The following is a 14,378-nucleotide window of genomic DNA, read 5'->3' on the forward strand; positions in this document are numbered from 1 at the left end:
AGCGAGAGAGAGATGGAGAGCGATTTGTAATTATGTGTGAGTATCTCCAGGCCATTCAGAGGACTAGACCATCCCCAGGTTTAGAGACTCACTCTCATGCAGTGTGTGGACCCGTGGCCCCAGGCTCTTAAAGTAGGCCTGCTTCATAGCTTCATCTGCTGAGATCCTCTTCTTGGACTCGTACTGGAGAGGAGGGAGACCAACAGTTAACACACACAGACAGTACAGCAACAACAAAACAGAATGAGTAAGGCAGAAATGACTACCGTACCCCCTGTTGTTATTTTATCAGTACTGCATGCCAGTGGTTCAGAGTATAACTGCGTAGGTTACACAGTGTGCGGAAAATGTGGACAGAGAAACTCACTTTCAGAAACGATAACACCAGTTCAATGCCTTCTGTGTCCAACCTGAAAAGGAGAGCGAGAATCACAGGGTTTACAGTCAGTCGGTGGTGACTGATGGGAACTTCAGAGGAAGGAAGTGAACAGTTGCTTCACTAAAGTTCCACAGGATTTCCTGCCTCCTGTACTGACTAAACACACTCACGGATACGCATTCACACACCCACACAGAAACGTGCGCTCTCAAACACACTCATGGACGCGCGCGCACACACGCTACCTGGGTGCATGGTTAATGAAGGGCTGAGGTTTGTATTTGGGGAAGTTGTAGGATTTGAACTCGTCGACGCCAGAGATCCCTGGCCAGCTGTCCTCTGATGGCGTGCCTGAAGAAATAAGAGCGAGGACAGTCTTTAGATCACACTATCAACGTTTAGCTAACGCTCAAATAATGTCCCCATAGTCAGCAGCATGCCTGAGGACTCTCCTGCTTATTTAGAGAGTTCTGTGGTTGTGTGTTCATCCCTGTAGCAGACACTAGGTGGCACTAGGTCAGTGGGTTAGATAGGCTGTAACATCCAAATCAGGCTGTACTCTGTCCTCACCCAGCAGTCTGAATATGAGGTGGAGCTCATCCTCTACGGTGGAGCCAGGAAACAGGGGCCGACCTGCAGCCATCTCGTAAAATATACACCCCACACCCCTAAACACAGAGAGAGAGAAATCACGCACACATCAAAAATAGAGGCTAGGGAGTAGGATGAAGGGGTTAGGATGTAAAGTGCTTACTAAAAGTTTATGTGTGTGCAATTCATTGAATGAAGTGGTTGTAGGTCCTATGGTGTAAGGGCCTCAAATCTGGACCTCGAAGCCAGTTCCATTGCTTTTTTATTTATTTTATTCTTCCCCTCGAATAAGGGACTGATTTAGACCTGGGACACCAGGTGGGTGCAATTAATTATCGGGTAGAAGAGAAAACCAGCAGTACTTCGCACCTCCAGGGTAGGATTTGCTTACCCTTGGCGTAGCTTGTTAGGATGTAGTGTTCTTACCACATGTCAATCTGTGTGGAGTACTCGGAGGAGCCTAGCAGGACGTCAGGTGGCCGGTACCACAGAGTCACCACCTCGTTGGAGTACGTTTTAGTGGGGACAGACTTCGCCCGCGCCAGACCAAAGTCAGCCAGTTTGAGTTCCCCTCTCTCATTGATGAGCAGGTTCTGGGGCTTTAGGTCTCTGTGGAGAACCTTCCGCTTGTGGCAGTATGCCAACCCCCGCAAAATCTGGAACAAGAAGATCTAGAACCGCACAAACACATGCAATGTTAACCACTATTATGCAAGGGCTTTTATCTAAAGTGACTTACAGTACAGTGAGTGCTAGGTCATTAGTCTTGGTCATACTCACCTTGACGTTGTGCATGCTCATGATGTTCCCACAGTCGTCCATGTACTGCTTCAGGTCTTTATCCTGCACAGGAAGTGAGGCCAGCAGTCAGTCAGACAAGACAGGAAGTACATGTACAACAGCCTACTTAGGACTAGAAACTCCTCAGATAATTAGGGCAGATTTTTGACTACAATGACCAGCATGCAGTGTGAGCAGAGTCAGGTAGTAAGTGATTCTCACCAGGTACTCGAAGACCAGCGTCAGGCTCTTGTCTGTGTGGACGATGTCATGTAAGGTCACGATGTTGGCATGTTTCAGGTCCTTCAGTAACGACACTGGAGAGAGGGAAGGAAAGAGAGGGATGAGGGAGAGAAGGGGTAGTATATTGACAAAGAGGAGGAACAATAGTGAATGAGAAAGAGTGACGAGTGATACAAAAATAAAAGACAACGTAGCATTGAAATCAGTAATGGGAGGATGAGGGAGAGGAAGAGGAGAGGTGATTAAGTGATAGAGGAGGAAAGGCACAGAGGTATAGACTCACCTTCTCTGATGGCGGTGCAGGGTGCTCCCTCTTCGTGCTCCAGCCTGATCTCCTTTAGCGCCACCAGGTTGTCAGTCAGCTTACTGCGCCCCTTAAATACTGTAGCATAGGTCCCCTATAGAAAAAACTAACTGGTTATGACCGGAGTCAAAACTAAATCACTTTCAGGAACCTCTTGTGAAAAACATGTTTTCTGAGTTTATAGGAGTGTTTGTGTGTGTTCCCTGACCTCTCCCAGTTTGTCCAGTTTGATGTAGCTCTCCAGCTTCCCAAAACCAATCTCCGACTGAAAAACAGAAATAAAGAGATCATCTTCCATGTTGTTTAGGTCTTTTTTTCTGTGTTGAATGACGTTCGTACAGGATGCCTTCATTCACTGCACAAGATTACATACAGAGACAGTCCAATTCAACCTCATGCCTGTTGCCATGGAGACAACCAGAAAGGAGGGCGGTACCTGAACACTGTCGGGCAATAATGTTATATTCCTTCAATCTCTGTCACACACACACACACACACACACATACACATACACACACGTACCAGGGAGGCCCTGCGTGAGAGTCGGCTGAGGGGCTGGTCAAAGGTAGGGCTGCTCAGCTGCAGCTTCTCCAGGTAACCGTCAGGGATACGGATGTCAGCAGGCAGAGACAGACGCTTGTTCAGGTCCTACACACACACACACACACACACACACACGGGTTAGAGACGTATCATACACGTCACATATATCATGAGTCCTATCGAACACTGCGTCTGTCTGTGTGAGACGTGTAGCCATCTCCACGATTACACCCACACACTTTGTCCTAGAAATGACTCTCTCCTCCCACTCACCCCAGAAAGAGAGACAGAAGAACAGAGGCGCTTCTAGAAAAATGATCCATACATGAAAACAATCGCTATTGAAGAACACAAAAACAACATAGATAAGCAAACAAGCATCTTCACACACACACACCCCCCACCCACCATGGATATCACGTAACACACTTGTATACCGCCTGCCATCTCTCGCCCGTAGAAGCCGATGAAGAGAGAGCATCGTGTTCTCTCTATAGATAGTGATATGAATCAGTGTATTGTTACAGCCTACTAACCCCATCAACACTCCGCTTCAACGGGAACAAATGGGCAGAATGATATGTACCCACATGAGTGTGTTTGTGTGAATCTGGTTAGATGTAGTAACCGAGATGATGTGTGTGTGTGTGTGTGTGTGTGTGTGTTTGTGTGTGTGAGAGAGAGAGAGGGAGATTATTCAGATGTCTGATGATTCCCATCTAAAGGCCAAGCACCTCGTGTCTCCGCTCAGACTAATATGATAAACACTTGGCATCAAGGAGAAATAGGTCACTCCCTGTGTGCGCATGCGCGCATTAACATAATACTGATATATAGGTAGTCAAGTACTGCTTACATTTCTCCAGACTGACCACCAGGTGGCAGAATGTCACCACGCTGAGGAAACAGTATTCCTACCAGTGATTCTATAACTCAGTAAACAGAACCAGTGAGACAAGCACTAAATCTATTATACATAGAATAAGTTCTAGTCCATGGGACACCAGGAAGTCAGGTCATACTTCACAGCATTCACTCACATAAAAAAAGAGCAAAAAGAACACAGCTTACACATACAGGAAAAAAGCAAAAACGAGTCACAGAGACGAAAGGAAAAACATCCCCAGTCTTAAAGAGTGACTGAACACTCGCCGATTGGTACGTGTGTTTTTCTGTTGCTTATAAAAAAAAAACAGGATTTCAGTATTGGAGGTGTTTGTCCCTCATGAGACACTAGACACCAGAATTTCACTTCCTCAAAAATCCCCAGAATGAATCCAAGATAACTGAAGAAATCTGTAATTAAATACAATTCAAGTTGTTGCCGAGGATGTTTTAGTTAGGTCATTTTACATATAACCAACGTGTTTGGTGCTGTATTTTTCAAGTACAAAAAAAATGCGCGATGCATTGTCTTATGTAAACAAAGTCGGAGCTGCTGGGCAGGTCCGTCACTGTTTATGATATTGGATCGAGAGCAATCGACGCTGCAGTTTACCCCATGTTAGTGGGCAAACGGACACGGTCAAATTAAAAACCTCAACCTTCATTTACCGTTGTGACGCACGGATGAGACTACCTTCACGACCAAAATGATCCTCTTTACACTTCGTAGTAAATGTTGACACGAGAACAACGGTTTGATTCATACTGATGCCACATCGGTACATTTTCAAAAGGGATTAGCTGCTTTTTAAAGGCAGTCCCTCTTTAAATCCCAGGTTCTCGCTGAGCTAAGTGGTGCAGTCCCTCTCTCCGTCTCCATCCCACTCCCTGTCCGAGGTTCCTCTCGGGATTGTTGACCAGCTATGTGGCAGGGGATCGTCTGGAACGTCAGCAGGCAGAGGCCAAGCGTGCCACAGATTACTGTCGCGTGACAACATTCCATTAGTCAGTCAGTCAGTCTAACTGTTGGTGGCCTGAACCAGCTAATGCTTTCCACCCTGACAGTTGTGTTTGTGTACCTCCATGGAGATGCGTCGTTGCACCCTGTTCCTCAGACACACTCCGGTGGGCGACTGCACCTCGTCTGACGACGTCCCAGACGCCTGGTCACTCTCCCCGTCTGAGCCCATCTTCAGGTTCTCATGGACGATGTCTTTGGAGGAGGAGAGGAAGAGGAGAAAGAGGGAGGAAGAGTTAAGAGTTTAGAAGCAGAACTTGCTCAATTTCAACATTTTGCCTGGCAAATGACACTCGTGATGAGATAAACATGGCAGGGACTTGCTATAGCTTGTGTCAAACTGAGTCAGTAGTCTGCTGTTTTAGTAAGAATAGGAGAGAATCAGTTAGAGACATTACAGAGAGAAGGAGTGCTTTCTCTCATTCTGTCAACAGTTAGTTTATGGCCTGGTCCCAACCCTACAACCTCTCCTTCTCTCTCAAGTTCCTTTCTTTCATCATCCTGCAGTCCCTCTCTATTTCTCTCACCCCTTCCCCCTCTCACCCCACAGGCCAAAGATGAAGCACTAACCAACACTGCTTCCTCCAGGGTCATAAAACTAATGCCTCTGGTGTAGAACATGGTGCGTAGTGGGGGGGGGTGGACTAATGAACACACACACACACACAGTGTGTGTGTGTGCTGGCACATATTCTCTCTGTCATCAGTGTCAACACCTCCAACCCAGCAGCCTGTCATCATATCATCCAGCACACTACTGTCATCTCTCCCCCCCTCTCCTTTCTGCTTCTCTCTCTAGCCGTCTATCTTCTGCTCTGCCTACCAAATAACCCTCCTTTCTTTCCAACTCCACTCGCTTTCCTCTCCTTGGCCCTATTTCTCCCTCGCTCTCTCCCACTCTGTTGTTTGAGCTAACCAGGCATTTAACATAGTGTGACAGTGTGTTTTAATCTAGTTCCATCTTGTCCCAGATAGACTTGCCTGGTTGTCTCTTGCCCCCCCCAAAATCCCCAAACCCATTTAACTCTAACTGGGACAGAGTTCAGTCTGAGGAGAAGCTCTTCGTGAAAACGAATCGACTAGACCGCAGACCATAATAGTTGGCTCACCCCGGAGACCAGAGAACAGCTATCGTCATGGTGATGGCTCAGAGAACATGCAGGGAAGACGTTTGTCCTCAGACACACACAAACATCAAACTTTTAGACGCAAATATACACCCGCACAAACACACAGCGTAGAAGGAGAAAGGTCGAGTCGTACAAAACACACTTAATTGCGAGGAAGGTTGGAGATAGAGACGGAGAGAGACGAGTCTGGTGGTGTGTGTGTGTGTGATGAAAAGTCACACCGTGACAGGACAGAACTCCCAGGGGCTATGACTCACTTCCTGTTTGTCCTCTGTCGCCATCTGCTCTTTCTCAGTCACTTCCTGGTGCACAGGCACGAGCATGCCCGTCTCCACGGCAACTCACCTTGGCAGCTGGGTGGCATGGCCATGAAGGAGAACAGGCTGCTTATAGCGGTGCTGCTTGTGGGTGTGTCATAAGTAAATATGCCTGCATGTTTGAATGAGTGTGTGACGTGTGTGTGTGCGTGCAAGCATGTGTGCCATTAGCGTATACGTGCTTGTGCATCTCCGAGTCTGTTTGTTTCTCTCTCTGTGTAACTCACCGAGGCGGCTGCCGTTGCTGGGGAAGGTCATGAAGGAACCCAGGCTTCCTCCGATGACACTGTGTGGCCTGCGGAGGGGGGGCTTCTTGAAGGAGCCGGTGTACTGGTGCAGGAACGAGTGCATGCTGTGGGAGGAGGGCGGTCGCCCATTACGCACGATTGGCTCTGCAAGGAGAAACAATATGTCAATCAATTAGTCAATATGTCAATCAATCGGCCCATCTATCCATCCATCCGATTCATCACGCAATCTACCAATGAATCAATCAGTCATTATAAAACAAGTAGTTCATATACTGTTCAGTCTTCTGTTGAGCAGAATTCAGTAAACAGAGTGCTTCCTTGTTTTATATAAAAACAGTAGAAGAGAGCACTTATGTAACCTAATGTAGGCCAGAGGATTTTAGCTTCATACTTCAACAGCCCAAAATGTGTGTGTGTTTGTGTGAGAGTGTTTTCCTTTTCTGTGTGATGTCTTTTCCACAAACAGTGTAGCAGCATTACCTTCCGTCCCCCTGCGTAGTTTTTTTTCCCAGTATGTGTTTCATCCCACCAGGCTGCTTCTGTTGTTACATAAGGACATAAAGAGCTACTCTCTAGGACAGATCATTCACACTGCTGCTGCTCTCCCTGTGTGTCAATTTCCCCTCTTTCTCCCTCTCCATGTCTCTCACCCTGTTCTCTCTGTCTCCCTCTGGCCATTGGCACACCCTCTCTTTAAACTCTCATTAGCCATCAAATTAAATCACTTCAGATGGCAAGAAAGGATACTGCTGGCTGCCAGCTACATCAAACATTTCAACTGTATCCTCGGGGGTGACCAAAGGGCCCTAGTGTGTGTCCACTGGCTGGCTGTATCCTTCTCTACTGGCCTTCAGTCAAGAGTCACTTCAGAATAGTAACATTATCAGTCTCTTATCGCTGGGACTGGCACAGAGCGCTGGCTTGTGCGCGCTCTGTTTACTAATACAATCTCTAATACTCTCTCTCTCTCTCTCACACTCGCTACTGACCGTTGTCCTTGTTGCCGCCGTCCTCGATGGTCATCTGCTCGGCCAGTTCAGACAGAGACTCGTCTATGGTGTGGCTGGAGCGCAGCGTCAGGGACAGACGCCGCTTAAACCTCTTCATCTTCTCCATCACACAGTCCTCTGGGTTGGCTGGGCTGGCAGGGCACAGAGGGCAAAGGTCAGCACTGGACCCACACACACACACACACACACACACGTTTTAGGTGGCCAGGCGTAAACAAGTAACTTGTAATTGTCTCGCTAGTCACTTCTAGTCCAATGTTGCTCACATAGCGACATGTTAGCTTCCTTATGTTGAGATTGGTACAGCTGGGCTGGAGTAAGTGCGTTGTGTTGCTGTGATTATGTTATTAATCCAGTACGGACTGGTATTGTACATGCTACCAACACATGGACACACAGACCGTGAGAAGCCCAACCCTTAAGCTGCAAGAGTATGCATGAGAGGCTGAGAACACACGTGTGTGCTAAAATAGCACCGTTCATAAATAAACTACACCTTTTAATCTAATATTTATGATGAGTAGAGGGGAATACTGCAGTCACTGCACCTCCCCTCAGCACTCAGCTAGGGCCTTAATAAAGCATGAATTAAACATGAATTTAACATCCAAACATGAATACTGCTTTCCTTAATTGTAAGCAAAATGCATTAATACACGCACGCACGCACGCTTATACATACATACATACATACCAACACAGATGCAGAAGCAGACATACACATAATTTGTCAAGGCCATCTACTGTGGCTAAAATGACAATGAGAGGTGCAACACAGAGGTCAACTTCAAAATCCACAGTACCAGCTAAATATAGGAATAGCAGTCATACACACACTTAAACACACACACCTCCCCATCAGTGTCCTCAGACTGGCCACACCCTAAGTAACAGCAGTGGTCGTCATGTGGTTGTATCCTGCGATGTTATTGGTGGGCTGCAGTGACAGATCTAGTCCAGCGGCTGCAGTGATTGGCCGAGGCAGGCTGGCTGGCTGAGTGTGATGGGAGGTGAAAAGGCCAGCAGACTGGGAGAACTGGCCACATTTCATAGCAACACAAATACCCGCCTGGTCCGATGGTATGGCTGTGTTGTGTGTGCATCCATCTGTGTAGGATCTACTGTATGTGTGTAAGTCTATCAATGAATTATGTGTTGTGCGGATATGCTAGTGTATGATTTGTGTGTGTATGGTAAATATGTATAAATGCATGTAGAATACAGTGTGTGTGTGCATGTGTTTATGTATGGTGTGTATATCAGTGTATGGTTTGGGTATCAGTGTGTGTGTTTATGTGTATCAGTGTGTGTGTGTGCGCGCGCATGCTGACACAGCAGTAAGCCAGGTCATAGGAAACACCTTGTTCTCTCTGCCTCAGGCCAGTTTCCCTGCCCATTGTGTTGCCGCGGTGACTCCCCTCGAGAGTGGGACCCCCCCCTGCTAACCCCCCCTCACACCATCCCGTACTGGACACAGCGATAACACACTGCCAGCTAGCAGTGAAGGGTGCGGCGTGTGTGTGTGTGTGTCTCACACACACGGGATACAGTTATCCACTACATCATGGAAACATCCTAACACAGCACTAACCTCACATCAGACAGACAGACAAGAAGAGGACCAAGATTATCTAGCTATTCATCTCTCCAGCCATCTACACTATATATACAAAACTATGTAGACACGCCTTCAGGTTAGTGGATTAGGCCATTTGAGTCATACCGGTTGCTGACAGGTGTATAAAATCAAGCACACGGCCATGCAAACTCCATAGACAAACATTGGCAGTAGAATTGCCCGTACTGAAGAGCTCCGTGACTTTCAACGTGGCACAGTCATAGAATGCCACCTTTCCAACAAGTCAGTTCATCACATTTCTGCCCTGCTAGAGCTGCCCCGGTCAACTGTAAGTGCTGTTATTGTGAAGCAACAATGGCTCAGCCGTGAAGTGGTAGGCCACACAAGCTCACAGAACGGGACCGCCGAGGTGCTGAAGCGACTGCGAGCCAGGCCTAATCGCCCAACATCCGTGCCCGACCTCACTAATGCTCGCGGCTGAACGGAAGCAAGTCCCTGCAGCAATGTTACAACATCGAGTGTTAAGCCTTGCCAGAAGAGCAGAGGCTGTAACAGCAGCAAAACGGGGGGGGGGACCCACTCCATATTAACGCCCAGGATTTTGGAATGAGATGTTCGACGAGCAGGTGTCCACATACTTTTGGTCATGTACTGTACCTTTCTCTTTCACTCCCTCTGAGATCATTAGCTCCACTGCATACACTTGAGACACCATCTGTCTGCCTAGATACACATCTCAGTCATCCTTCAAATCCCCGTGTCATTCCTGATGGCATGAGCGTACATTGCAGGAATCCCTGGAATCATTCAAGCAATGACTGTCTGGATCTGTGACTGCAGTTCACCCCCTCCCCCCTCCCAAGTGCACATACACCCCCTCCCAAGTGCACACACACCCCCTCCCAAGTGCACACACACCCCCTCCCAAGTGCACACACACCCCCTCCCAAGTGCACACACACACCCCCTCCCAAGTGCACACACACTCACCATGTCCAGCCTAAGCCTAATGGCTCAAATTACCTCCAGGCGTACAGGTGCCAGTCAGTAGGACACAACGTCAAAGAACGATCAGATACAAATATATAGCGTAGAACAGACATGCCTCTCTGTCATGAAGAGTGAGGAATCACATCAGCTCTTAAATGCACCCCAGGCCAATGCATAGAAAACGCATATAGCAGCACAGTCCCCCATCCCCTCACCAGTCAACCACTGATCTACCAATGAAAATCGATGAAACACTGTGTGTGTGTGTGTGTGTGTGGGGATAAAAGATAAGTCTCCCCCACCCTTCGCCCCCCACATGCCCTAACACCCACCATGTACCTGGCAGGGCGAACGCTTTGATGTCAGGTTTAAGTGTGGGTGTGTGTGTGTGTGTGTGTGTGTGTGTGTGTGTGTGTTGCACGGGTATGACCTGGTTCTCTTCTCATTTCAGCTGGAGTTGATCTCATTAAAACAAATTTAGTTAATGGAGGAGTGTGCACACACGTGTTTTCTTAGTTTTACTATCGTTGTGGGGACATTCCGCCAGTCCCCATAAGGAAAAAGCAAATTTTAGGCTTACGTTAGTGGTTAAGGATTAGGTGTAGAGTTAAGGTTAGGGAAAATAGGATTTTGGATGGGAATTAACTGTTTGGTCTCCACAAGGATAGTAAAACAAAGGTGTGTTGACATGTGTGAGCGCATCTGTTTAAGCACAACAAACCTGCTGGGGGGGAGAAAAAGAGAAAGAGAGAGAGAAACAAAAAAACATAGAAAACTAGAATGCTATTTGGCCCTAAACAGAGAGTACACAGTGGCAGAATACCTGACCACTGCGACTGACCCAAACTTAAGGAAAGCTTTGACTATGTACAGACTCCGTGAGCATAGCCTTGCTATTGAGAAAGGCCGACGTAGGCAGACCTGGCTCTCAAGAGAAGACAGGCTATGTGCACACTGCCCACAAAATGAGGTGGAAACTGAGCTGCACTTCCTAACCTCCTGCCAAATGTATGACCATATTAGAGACACATATTTCCCTCAGATTACACAGATGCACAAAGAATTTGGGTAAAAAAAACTATTTTGATACACTCCCATATTTATTGGGTAAATACCAGTGTGCCATCACAGCAGCAAGGTGTGTGACTTGTTGCCACAAAAGAAGGGAAACAGTGAAGTAAATACAACCCATATTTATGTTTATTTATTTTCCCTTTTGTATATTAACTATTTGCACATATGACATTTGAAATGTCTTTTTTCTTTTGTGAGTGTAATGTTCACTGTTAATTTGTATTGTTTATTTCACTTTTGTTGATTATCTACTTCACTTGCTTTGGCAATGTAAACATATGATTCCCATGTCAATAAAGCCCTTAAATTGAAAGGGAGGTAAAAACAGAGAGAGCAGAAGAGCGAGAGAGAAAAACAGAGAGAGCAGAAGAGCGAGAGAGAAAAACAGAGAGAGCAGAAGAGCGAGAGAGAAAAACAGAGAGAGCAGAAGAGTGAGAGAGAAAAACAGAGAGAGCAGAAGGGGAAGTGTGTGTTTGGAGTTCACTAATAGGATTTTCCAACAGAACGTTCTCCATTTATCCTATCAGCCACACTCGTGGTCCACACACACACACACACACACACAGTATTGAGTGCAGTAATGTCAATTAGGCTATGATATTAACATGCTCTGTTACCATTCCAACAACTCTATCCTGTGCGGGACACAGGCCTGGTCATGTGGCTGGGGCTGAGTACGCCTGTGTCTGCCCCTCAGGGCATCACTGTCCTTGGGCAGACAGGCTAGGAAAGTGGGCAGGCTGTGGAGGATTGGGTTGCTGAAACCAAGGTTGTCTGCTGCTGTGGGGAGTGACACACACACTCACTCTCCCTTTCATGATGCATTTTTAAATGTTTTAATTGAACCTTTATTTAACTCAGCTCAGCTGCATGAGCTGAGCTGGCAAGGAAATATGAGAAGAACTGAGGGCCAAGGAAGCCACAGCTGTCCTCCAATGTGTGTGTGTGTGTGTGTGCATTGGGCAGTCTTTTATATCCAACAATGAAAAAACATATGCTGCTGGTCCCACCTTCAGTAACTGGAGCAGATCCCTCTCTGCCACCCTGCAGCATAGATATAGAGTTACTAGATTAGCTCTTCCCATTGGACAGGGTCCAGAATCCTGTATCAGCAGCACAGGGAGAAAACGCAACCTCTTTCTCCCTCCCATTCTGTCTCATTCTCTAACTCACCCTCTCTCTAGTGGTTGCACTCACTCACACACACACACACACAGTACAGCAGGGATCATCAACTAGATTCAGCCGCAGGCCGATTTTTTCTTGAGCAGATGGTCAGGGGGCTTACATTGTATAAGATAACATACACTGAGTGAACATACACTGAGTGTACAAAACATTAAGAACACCTTCCTAATCTCTCTCTCTCTCATATATATATATATATATATATATATATATATATATATATATATATATATATATATATATATATATATATATATATACACACACACACACACACACAGTACCAACACACCTACTCATTCAAGGGTTTTTCTTTATTTGTACTATTTTCTACATTGTAGAATAATAGTGAAGACATCAAAACTATGAAATAACACATGGAATCATTTAGTAACAAAAGAAAAAGTGTTAAACAAGTGAAAATATATTTCAGATTTGAGATTATTCAAAGTAGCCACCCTTTGTCTTGATGACAGCTTTGCAAACTCTTGGCATTCTCTTAACCAGCTTCATGAGGTTGTCACCTGGAATGCATTTCAATTAACGGGTGTGCATTGTTAAAAGTTCATTTGTGGGATTTCTTCCCTTCTTAATGCGTTTGAGCCAATCAGTTGTGTTGTGACAAGGTAGGGGTGGTATGCAGAAGATAGCCCTATTTGGTAAAAGACCAAGTCCATATTATGGCAAGAACAGCTCAAATAAGCAAAGAGAAATGACAGTCCATCATTACTTCAAGACATGAAGGTCAGTCAATCTGGAAAATGTCAAGAACTTTGAAAGTTTCTTCAAGTGCAGTCACTAAAACCATCAAGCACTATGACAAAACTGGCTCTCATGAAGACCGCCACTGCTGCAGAGGACAAGTTCATTAGAGTTAACTGCACCTCAGATTGCAGCCCAAATAAATGATTCAGAATTCAAGTAACAGAAACATCTCAACATCAACTGCTCACAGGAGACTGAATCAGGCCTTCATGGTCGAATTGCTGCAAAGACACCACTACTAAAGGACATCAATAAGAAGAGACTTGCTTGGGCCAAGAAACACGAGCAATGGACATTAGACCGGTGGAAATCTGTCCTTTGGTCTGATGAGTCCTAATTTGCGATATTTGGTCCAACCGCCGTGTCTTTGTGAGACGCAGAGTAGGTGAACGGATCATCTCTGCACGTGTTTCCCACCGTGAAGCATGAAGGGGGGGGTGTGATAGGGTAGGGGTGCTTTGCTGGTGATATTGTCAGTGATTTATTTACAATTCAAGGCACACTTAACCAGCATGGCTACCACAGCATGGCTACCACAGCATTCAGCCATACGCCATCAAATGTGCGGAATACAACAGGAATACAACAGGAATACAACCTTACAGTGAAATGCTTACTTACAAGCCCTTAACCAACATTGCAGTTAAGAAAATATACTGCTCAAAAAAATAAAGGGAACACTTAAACAACACATCCTAGATCTGAATTAAATAAATAATCTTATTAAATACTTTTTTTCTTTACATAGTTGAATGTGCTGACAAAAATCTCACAAAAATAATCAAGGGAAATCCAATTTATCAACCCATGGAGGTCTGGATTTGGAGTCACACTCAAAATTAAAGTGGAAAACCACACTACAGGCTGATCCAACTTTGATGTAATGTCCTTAAAACAAGTCAAAATGAGGCTCAGTAGTGTGTGTGGCCTCCACGTGCCTGTATGACCTCCCTACAATGCCTGGGCATGCTCCTGATGAGGTGGCGGATGGTCTCCTGAGGGATCTCCTCCCAGACCTGGACTAAAGCATCCGCCAACTCCTGGACAGTCTGTGGTGCAACGTGGCGTTGGTGGATGGAGCGAGACATGATGTCCCAGATGTGCTCAATTGGATTCAGGTCTGGGGAACGGGCGGGCCAGTCCATAGCATCAATGCCTTCCTCTTGCAGAAACTGCTGACACACTTCAGCCACATGAGGTCTAGCATTGTCTTGCATTAGGAGGAACCCAGGGCCAACCGCACCAGCATATGGTCTCACAAGGGGTCTGAGGATCTCATCTCATTACCTAATGGCAGTCAGGTTACCTCTGGCGAGCACATGGAGGGCTG

The 14,378-nt window shown here is 46.2% G+C and overlaps 1 protein-coding gene across 5 annotated transcripts in view; it reads right to left on the minus strand.

Annotated features, from left to right (window-relative positions):
* The window catches only part of LOC115198828 (cyclin-dependent kinase 17), a 39,846-nt gene that overhangs the window by 1,870 nt on the left and 23,598 nt on the right, over positions 1-14,378 (minus strand). For 3 of the 5 annotated variants that reach the window (XM_029761148.1, XM_029761149.1, XM_029761152.1), the window contains 13 exons: positions 7,432-7,583; positions 6,419-6,583; positions 4,806-4,939; positions 2,821-2,946; positions 2,506-2,562; positions 2,277-2,391; positions 1,973-2,067; positions 1,751-1,813; positions 1,397-1,641; positions 950-1,047; positions 625-730; positions 368-410; positions 93-183 (listed from right to left, as the gene is read on the minus strand). In XM_029761148.1, the coding sequence (XP_029617008.1) occupies positions 93-183; positions 368-410; positions 625-730; positions 950-1,047; positions 1,397-1,641; positions 1,751-1,813; positions 1,973-2,067; positions 2,277-2,391; positions 2,506-2,562; positions 2,821-2,946; positions 4,806-4,939; positions 6,419-6,583; positions 7,432-7,558 (1,465 nt within the window). In that variant the 5' untranslated portion in view covers positions 7,559-7,583. The remainder of the gene's footprint in view (positions 1-92; positions 184-367; positions 411-624; positions 731-949; positions 1,048-1,396; positions 1,642-1,750; positions 1,814-1,972; positions 2,068-2,276; positions 2,392-2,505; positions 2,563-2,820; positions 2,947-4,805; positions 4,940-6,418; positions 6,584-7,431; positions 7,584-14,378) is intronic. The other 2 variants (XM_029761151.1, XM_029761150.1) reach the window with 1 other exon arrangement.

Source organism: Salmo trutta, chromosome 8, assembly GCF_901001165.1.
Source record: "Salmo trutta chromosome 8, fSalTru1.1, whole genome shotgun sequence".
Lineage (NCBI taxonomy): Eukaryota > Metazoa > Chordata > Actinopteri > Salmoniformes > Salmonidae > Salmo > Salmo trutta.